We start from the raw sequence: 9,656 nt of genomic DNA on the forward strand, positions 1-9,656 counted from the left end.
GAAGGACACAACCCACAAATGCGCCATCTAATGACAAACCAGCAGTTTTGGTCGGAACCAATGCCATTTAGCCGCCATCACTACAAGGAGAACAAGAACGTTCCTACTACGGGAGGAGTAGCCCTAGAACGCCCCCTCAACGACGGCATGGATCCAGCAAGCCACAAAAATCGCGTGTCACATGTGCTGCCCCAACTTGTCGCCGCCCAACGGCATCGTGATCCTGCCGACCACACGATGTCAGCCAAAACCCTTGCGACACAACAACACACATCTCCCGGGCCATTGCCGACCTCCATCCACTCTGCTCCACAACCTAAAATACATAATACTAGGTTAATGTTTGTATTATTTTCAGAGGGTGAATGCTTGTACTTAGGGGTAATTCTAGACTTGGGCTTGTTTAATTAATCTGCAAGCACACAAGAAGCTAGCAGAGCAGGCAAAAACATTGCCTACAGGCTACGGAAAGACGGATGCGCCATAATAACCTTTTGTAGCGAGATGTCACATGAGGCCCGGCGCGTAGTTGAATTGTGCAAGTGGCCAAGGAGAAGGAGGTCGATGCATGCACGGTGAAATCACAGCACATGCATGCATGCAGCTGGCTGGCTAGTCCGAACCTTCATATGACTGCACTAGCCATCTAGCCAGTACTCCTACGTAGGAGTTGGCGCTGCAGTGATGCTGTAGATGTATTTGAGGCGTTGAGCTAGCTTAGGTTAGTTTAGGTGGCTGGCTCACCGTGAAATCTCGACAGCAAGCTGGACAAGGTGTGTACTAGCGCTAGTGCTAGGTGCGTGCACAAAGCTGGCGTTGCATGTTACCCGGGCGGGCGGGCCACCGTGCATGCAGCAGATGCATAGAGAATCTCTCGGTCCACGCACTCTCGCATAATTTGACCGTTCCCCCACCCCCGCACCTGAAAAAAACCCGTAGCCGTACAGCCCAGTTTGCAAATACACCCTGCCGGGACCTGTGGATTTGCAACCCTCTGCCTTTGTTTGCCATTGGGCCAAGTTTTCAGTAGAGTATATTTTTCCTCGCCTCGATCCCTTCCCTTCTCTCTCGCTTGTTGGCCTTGCCCGATTCTGTTGCCTAAACCGTTGGGTCGGACGCGTCCCCGTTGATATTCCTTCCCCGAAGTGGCAGCACGGCGCACCACCAACGCCCTCGCGCGCGCCTGGTGATGGTCCCCTCCCATCCCTCCCTCCGTCCGCGAGCTCCCTATAAAACGCGGGCGCCCCTCGCCACCCTCCCACCCACCTCACACGCCGATCAGTACCTTTGTCGCTGGCGCCGCGTACTGTGTGTGTCACCTGGCTATTAGCTTGTCTTGTCGATCTCCGGCCGCCCCTCACACTCACAGGCCGTGAACCTTTTGCCGCTTGCCCGCGCGCGCATGGCGCTGGAGGCCGTCGTGTTCGCGCAAGGCCACTTCGGCTACGGCCAGGCTCCGGGGCTCGCGCCCTGGTGCGACATGGTAGGCGCCGGCGGGTTCTTGGAGGACTGGGATCAGCAGCTTTTGGCCGCCCCCGTGCCGCCCAATGCGGAGGATCAGTGGGAGCCGGTCTCCAGCTGGGACCAGTCTGAGGCGTCCTCGGAGGGCAAGGCGGCGGCGCCTGAGCCGGCCATGGCAGCGGCGGCGACTGGGAGGAGGAAGCGGAGGCGCACCAAGATCGTCAAGAACAAGGAGGAGGTGGAGAGCCAGCGGAGGACCCACATTGCCGTCGAGCGCAACCGCCGCCGCCAGATGAACGAGTACCTCGCCGCGCTCCGCTCACTCATGCCACAATCCTACGCTCAAAGGGTACTACTCGATTTTATCTGCCTTCTTATTTGCCCTACTCGATTTTATCTTTACGAACATCATAAGCTCTTAATAATTCATAAGAATTGCTTGTGTGCATCGCAATGATGCAAAGGACGGGGTTTCAACCTCCCTTTTGAAAAAAAGCATCATAAGCTCTAATCGATTTTATCTTTACTAAGCATCATAAGCTTTACTTGATTTTAGCATCTCTCAAGTGTCTATAGTGTCACTATTAGTAGGTTTTTGCACCGTACGAGTGTTTCGACATCGGGCACTCATAACAAGCTTTCTGATGATTTTCCAACTCGCAACGCTCTTTCCATTCCCCTTTTGCTATAAGAACCAGTCAACGCTCTCAACGAGTATCTGCTAATGTTCAAACTCACAACCCTTTTCACATCCCCCTTTTGTTGTAAGAACCGATCAACAATTGCGATCGCAGCGAGTGTTCTGCTAATGCTCCAACTCGCACCTCTCTTTCCATTCCCCTTTGAATATCCGCAAGAACATGTTATTTCAATTGAGCAACTAATGAATGAAAAGGCGATTCGCCCCTTTGGGGAAAAAATGCAAGTTCAATCGTATCAGATGACTGAGTAATCATTAAGACATTATTCATTGTATATGTATGATTTAATTGATTTTAGCATCTCTCAAGCTCCTATTGTGTTAGTAAATTTTTGTCATGTAGGAGCGTTTTAGGGCGAGCACTCCCAGCGGGTTTCATGCTAATGCTCCAACTCAGCATATTTCTTTCGGTTCCCTTTTTGTTTGCTATCTGTAAGAACCGGTCATTTCATTGAGCAATTAACCGGGTTAATAATTCGCAAGAAATAAAAACCAAACGGGTTAATGAAAAGGGGTTCGCCTGGTTGGACACAAAAAAACACCTCACTGGTTCAACCGTGTGATTCAAATAAATGAGTGGGTGATCATCAAGAAATTAACTGTATATTTTGTTGATTATGCTCTCTCACATTTTGTTAGGGCGACCAAGCATCCATCGTTGGAGGGGCAATCAACTACGTGAAGGAGCTGGAGCAGCTCCTCCAATCGCTCGAAGTCCAAAAAAGCGTCAAGAACCGCATCGGCCGATCCCCTTTCGCCAGCTCCTTCACTTTCCCACAGTACTCTACCTCGTGTAACACCACGCAGGCCACCGCAAGCGACGGCGGCTCCGGTGCCGATTCGAGCGGCGTCAAGAGCGAGGCCGGCGTGGCCGACATCGAGGTGACCATGGTGGAAGGCCACGCGAGCCTCAAGGTGCTCTCCCGGCGGCGGCCGAAGCAGCTCCTGAGGCTTGTCGCCGGGCTGCAGCAGCTGCGCATCCCGCCGCTCCATCTCAACGTGACCACCGTCGACGCCATGGTCTTGTATTCCTTCAGCCTAAAGGTAATTAACCTTCTCCGTACGTGCTATGCTACTTAGTTTATAATTACATGGAGTATAAGGTGATGGAGACAGATCGACGGATCGAGCCGTGGCACGTCGACGGTTTGTTTCCGTTTCTATATAAGAACGGCGTCCAGTGGTGGTGATGGCATCGATCTTTCTTTGTTTTGCACGTACGGTAGGTGGAGGATGGCTCCAAGCTGAGCTCTGTGGAAGATATTGCGGCCGCTGTGCATGAGATCCTGGCCAGGATACAGCGGGAGGAGGAGGAGGCCGGTCGACTCAGCAGCTCGAGCTGATGCTGATGGCTGATCGATGCCACGGAGGAGACCGTCGTCGTGCAAGCCTGTGATGCTGCACTGCTCCCTGCATCTGTGCATGTCGTGTACCTGCCGCGTCCTGGAAAATGGAATCCATTCTACTCTACCTTTGTACGTGAAACTGTGAATGTGACGACTGTACCCTGCATGCTACCCTTGCCCAGTCCAGAGCAATGGCTTAAAAACAAATACTAGGACAAGATAACTAGCTCTACATCAAAACTGGCGCCCTGCATGTTTGGCTCTGAACTGAACACATCCTTTTTGGAGTCGTACATACGTACGTGTGCATGCATTCACGGATTTACTTTACATGCATGCACACAGACACACAGTTGCTGTGTGTCTTGAATCCATTCACAGATTCACATGCTTCTGTTTCACCATGAGGCAGGCCGTGTGGTACATCTGTGTCGAGAGATTTGTTTGGGGATGAACAGAGCTAGCCAGCAGGCAGCAGAATGATTGCCCGATGATGTGACGAGTTGGATCCTCTTTTATCTGTTGCGCAATAAATCTCCTCCGTGTATAGAGCTCGGCTCTGCGAACGAGTGGGCCGTGGGCGAATAATGCATGTGCTGTGCTGACAGAAATGTGCGTTTCAGGGTTCATGCACGGTCGAGAGCATACCGCGTACACAGACAACATGAGTAGTATTCTTTAGAGGCTAGAGATTCCATTGACCGGGAAATAGTTGTCGTTGCGTAGGCGTGAGGTAAATTGCTGCTTGTTGCACTTGTGTTATTGTGAGCGTCTCTTTGTAGGTGCCCACACCACATGATTTCATAAATGCACTTTCTTGTTTTCTTTGAAGGAAACGTGTATATGTTGTTAAACTAGATGATACCCGGGCGTTGCTTGGGAATTTGCTTACATATATTCCAATGAAATTTTGTTATATGAATATGATTATTATTATTATTATTATTATTATTATTATTATTATTATTATTATTATTATTAATGTGGTGCTTTGTACTTCTGGTGAATTTCTGGTGAATTTTTATAATAGATATGAATCCTCTTTTAAAAAATTAAATATGATTATGATAAATGTATACTTATAAAAGTATTGAAATAATTAGCATCATGCAATTAAAATATTTAAGCCCTTTTGCGTACTTGGTTGCATGTAGAGATAAATAAGTTAGTGTGGATCACTTACTTAGTTATTATTATTGGATTTCTTTCACTCTTATTTGCATGCATATATGTTACTTTGGTATTTGCACGAATATTTGAACCATGCATCTTTTAATTATTTTTTGGACACTGATACTTATATGCTATTGCGCTATTTGGAAAAAGAACATTATGTCAAGTCAACTAGTGAATGTGTCTATTGTAAACCATGTTACATTTAGGAAATTCCATATGTATCACCGAGAATTTAACTTTATGCCCAATGTTACTCCAAAATTTCATAACATTGAAATTTTGCACTAGGTATATATTTGCATTTCGCTAGTTGGCCATCAAGCGACTACTAAAAATATAATTTTCCCCTTAGCCATGTCGTGTGGTGATCTGCAAAAAATGTGTTGATTTTGGAATAAATTTCTTGCTGAATTCCAGCATGAAATGACACTTTTTTTGGATATATTTCACCAATTAAATACTAAAAAAGTATATAAATTCAACATGCAAATATACAAAAGTTCAGTAAAATATCCTCTTATTTAGCATAGCATCATTTTTATATAAAGTTTATTAGCACATTAAGTCATTAATATACCAATAACATTTAGCAGTTATCACAACAATATGCTCACAAGCATCAAACTTTGTCACAACTTATATTTGGATCATCGCAACTCAAAAGTGAGAAAGTCTCCGCCATAGTTTATTAGCAAAAATGAACCAACCAAACCACACATTACGACCATAAACAATCCCTGGAACCTTACAACCATATACCCATTTCCTCAAGCGCCACGGCCTGGTCGCTTAATTTGTGCTAGTCCAAGTGTCCAACCACCACATAATAGTTAATTTAATATGCACCTATGCTGCCTAAATATTAAATAATCATCTACGTGAAAACCATGAAGAGCCAATATACTCTTATATTCATATGCAACAAAGTAATTGATGAGGGCAACAAGGTGCGTTGGTACAAACAACAAGTTTGCATGAGGTTCTATGTGAAAATAATATAGGTGTATCCAGATACTAGACTACAACATGTCAAAAATATATTCGACTATACCGCAATAACCTACTTGTCTCTAAAATTGAGAAGAAATGTTTTTTAGTCACCTCAAGGGGAGAACAAAGGATTCCATGCAAAAAAAGGAGTCACGAAGGATTCCATGCAAAAAAAAGGAGCCACGAAGGAAGATCCATCGACGTTGGAGGTGCCTCTGGTGCTTGACGATCCACTCATGGTTGCTGCGAGCTTGCCATTAGATCCTCAAGCCCCGAAATAGGGTTTGTTGTTGGGAAATGTAATAGAAAGCAAAAAAAAAATCACCCTACGAACACCTTGGAACAATATGGAGATACATATAGGGTTTGGATCAATAATCATGACCGACTCCGGAGTAGCAGCGAAAGAAGATGAGCTGGTGTAGATCGTAGTTGGAGTCCTTCGAACCGTTGATGATGATCCCGCGAACCGCCCTCGAATGACCGCTCGAACGAAAGACCGAAAGCACGACCTCTCTACTTGCTTGCAAGCATACGGTCTTCACAAACCGGCAGCGCTTCGCCATCCACAGCTAATCGTTGCTGGAGAATTAGAGGGAGAAGAATAGAACCACAGTGGGATTCTAATTATGAGGATTAGAGAAACTAGGTCTACCTCTAACTAGAACTAGATGAACTAGAGGAGGCTCCAAAACTCATGTATCAAATAAGGCCAACACCTCATGTATATATAGGTTAGAGGGGAGAGGAGGGGCTGCCACCAAGAAGGGGAAGCCTCTTGTTGGTGTGCCGGCCAGAGGAGTTGGACTCCTCCCCACTAGGATTTGCCCCCCCCCCCCCTCACGAGGAAAGGGGGGCGCCTCCTCCACTTGGGCCCTTGTGGCCCAAGTTGCCTTCCTCCTCTTGGTCTTTTAAGGCCCGTTGATATTTAATTTAATATAAAGCCTTCTAATAATTACTAGACCCTTTTATATATAATTTAACATCACCGAAAACATTTTCCACCTATATATTAACTATCAGGAATACCCGGTATTGCCCGATTAATTCCAAAACCCTTCTAGTGACCCCGAGATGCTTCTGATTCCTCTTGGAACTATTCCGAATATTAGTGAAACAATTCCACAAATAAATCCTTGATACTCTCTTCCTACTAACACTCAGTAGATCGTGATTACCTTCAGCTTGTGACCCCGTAGGTTCGGCAAATCATAGATATGAACAAAACCCCTTCTTTCAATGACCGATAGCAGAACCGTGGACGTCTATATTGATCCCTATGATCACATGAATGGCATTCGAGTGAACCTTTGGTTCATGATACTTTACAACACCTAGGGTGCATCAATATCCTGCTGAGTCATGCACATGCTCACTATATCGTTGATCTCATTGCCTTTATTGTTCTTATTTCTCGTTGAAGTGTTCCAGCATCCCCGTGATGTATTCACCTGTGTCTGGCCAGACGATGATGGATGCCGTCACACCGAGAGGGCCCTAAGAATATCTCTACATCATCGTAGGAGCAAATCCCACTCTCGAGCAACCTAGTCCCTTGTCAAACTTTCTGATGAACCCGTAAGTTGTCTTTATGATCACCTTGTTACAGATGACGTTTGAGCAACCCCAAACACTACAAAAGAAATCACTTCTGTGATGATATGTGTTTGTCATAGTAGGTTACGTTTTATGTCATGCATGTGCATCCATGATGATTTCATGACAGAATCAAGATAGTCATACCTGTGTTGTCGTAGAAGTGTTCCATGACGATACCAAAATTATCATCACGAAAGTGTTGAATTCCATGACGATAAATGGTGTGTCATGGAAGTGTTTTCGTCAAGGGTAACCGACACATGGCATCCACCATAACGGGTCGCCGTTAAGCTATCGGGTTCCAGTTTGGATCTGATAACCCGTTAATAGCTCGAACCAATGGGGATTTTGCACGTGTAAAATTCTCATTGGCCATAGCAACCACGTGTCACCTCCGTGTTGAGACAGATGTCAACCGCTTAATGGACAGGAGGCGCCCTATGATACGTCGACATGTGGCAAGGCCCAACAGCGGCCCATTCAGGTCAAAAGGCCGGCCAGTTTGACTTGGTCAAAAGGAAGCGGGTCGGCCCACGGAAAGCCTGTTAACGGCCTGTTCGCACAGATCCCATTTACAGCCCGCGAACTCATGACCCGTTATAGCCTATCCGAATTAGGCCTAGTAGCGTCATCTGGGCCGTCAAATATGATTCCAGCCTGTTGTAACTTCCGACCCATGTATGGCCCATGTCGACTTTCGGCCCATATGAGGCTCTTTGTAACTCTAGGCCCATTAAAGGCCCGTGGCGAAACTGGCCCATAATGAATAGTGTATCACTTTATATCTGTTAACGGTGCATATACCATTGGGCTGTTTCCAGCCCGTGTTATCTTTCGGCCTTCTAAGGGCTCATTTATTCTTGGGCTCATTTTCAGCATTCGGTTACTTACAGTTCGTTACTGGCCTGTTCCGCTTGTGGGCCAAATTCAGCCCGTGGTTATAGTCGGCCCATTTGTGGCCCGTTAATCCGTTGAGCTATTTTCATAGCTTATCAAATACGTCCCATTAACGACCCGTTATACCTGTCGATAGAATTAAGCCTGTTATACATATCGGCCTATTAACGACCCATTATTGTCGGGCCATAAATAGACGATTTCCACTGTAGCCCGTTTACGACCCGTTATTGGTCCACGAATAGTATGGCCCATGTTTCTATGGGTCATAGAATCAATCATACAGCCTATAGAAGGACCATTGATTCTACGACCCGTAGAAGGCCCATGGATCCTATGGCTCGTAGGAGGCCCATTGTCACTACGACAGGTAGCAGCATCATGGTTACTGATGTCTACCACACAACCTTCTTCTTGTAGACGTTGTTGGGCCTGCAAGTGCACATGTTTGTAAGACAGTAGCAAATTTCCCTCAAGTGGATGACCTAAGGTTTACCATCCATAGGAGGCATAGGATGAAGATGGTCTCTCTCAAACAACCATGCAACCAAATAACAAAGAGTCTCTTATGTCCCCAACACACCCAATACAATGGTAATATGTATAGGTGCACTAGTTCGGCGAAGAGATGGTGATACAAGTGCAAAATAGATGGTAGATAAAGGTATTTGTAATCTGAAATTATAAAAACAGCAAGGTAACTAATGATAAAAGTGAGCACAAACGGTATTGCAATGGTAGGAAACAAGGCCTAAGGTTCATACTTTCACTAGTGCAAGTTCTCTCAACAATAATAACATAGATAGATCATATAACAATCCCTCAACATGCAACAAAGAGTCACTCCAAAGCAACTAATAGCGGAGAACAAACGAAGAGATTATGGTAGGGTACGAAACCACCTCAAAGTTATCCTTTCTGTTCTATCTATTCAAGAGTTCGTAGTAAAATAACATGAAGCTATTCTTTCCGCTCAATCCATCATAGAGTTCATACTAGAATAACACCTTAAGACACAAATCAACCAAAACCCTAATGTCACCTAGATACTCCATTGTCACCTCAAGTATCCGTGGGCATGATTATACGATAGGCATCACACAATCTGAGATTCATCTATTCAACCAACACAAAGTACTTCAAAGAGTGCCCCAAAGTTTCTATCGGAGAGTCAAGAACGTGTGCCAACCTCTATGCATAGGTTCATGGGCAGAACCCACAAGTTGGTTACTAAAACATACATCAAGTGGCACATGATATCCCATTGTCACCACAGATAAGCACGGCAAGACATACATCAAGTGTTCTCATAAAAGACTCAATCCGATAAGATAACTTCAAAGGGAAAACTCAATTCATCACAAGAGAGTAGAGGGGGAGAAACATCATAAGATCCAACTACAATAGCAAAGCTCGTGATACATCAAGATCGTGTCATAGAGGGAACACAAGAGAGAACATGAGAGAGAGAGAGAGATCAAACACAT

General features: G+C 45.5%; 1 protein-coding gene across 1 annotated transcript; it reads left to right on the forward strand.

Annotated features, from left to right (window-relative positions):
• Positions 1-1,251: 1,251 nt before the first annotated feature.
• On the forward strand, positions 1,252-4,332 carry LOC123093443 (transcription factor bHLH96). Its single transcript, XM_044515416.1, has 3 exons — positions 1,252-1,810; positions 2,801-3,205; positions 3,388-4,332. The coding sequence occupies exons 1-3, from the start codon at positions 1,403-1,405 to the stop codon at positions 3,502-3,504; spliced, it is 930 nt and encodes a 309-aa protein (XP_044371351.1). The 5' UTR covers positions 1,252-1,402; the 3' UTR covers positions 3,505-4,332.
• Positions 4,333-9,656: the final 5,324 nt, after the last annotated feature.

This window comes from Triticum aestivum, chromosome 4B (genome assembly GCF_018294505.1).
Source record: "Triticum aestivum cultivar Chinese Spring chromosome 4B, IWGSC CS RefSeq v2.1, whole genome shotgun sequence".
NCBI classification, from domain to species: domain Eukaryota; kingdom Viridiplantae; phylum Streptophyta; class Magnoliopsida; order Poales; family Poaceae; genus Triticum; species Triticum aestivum.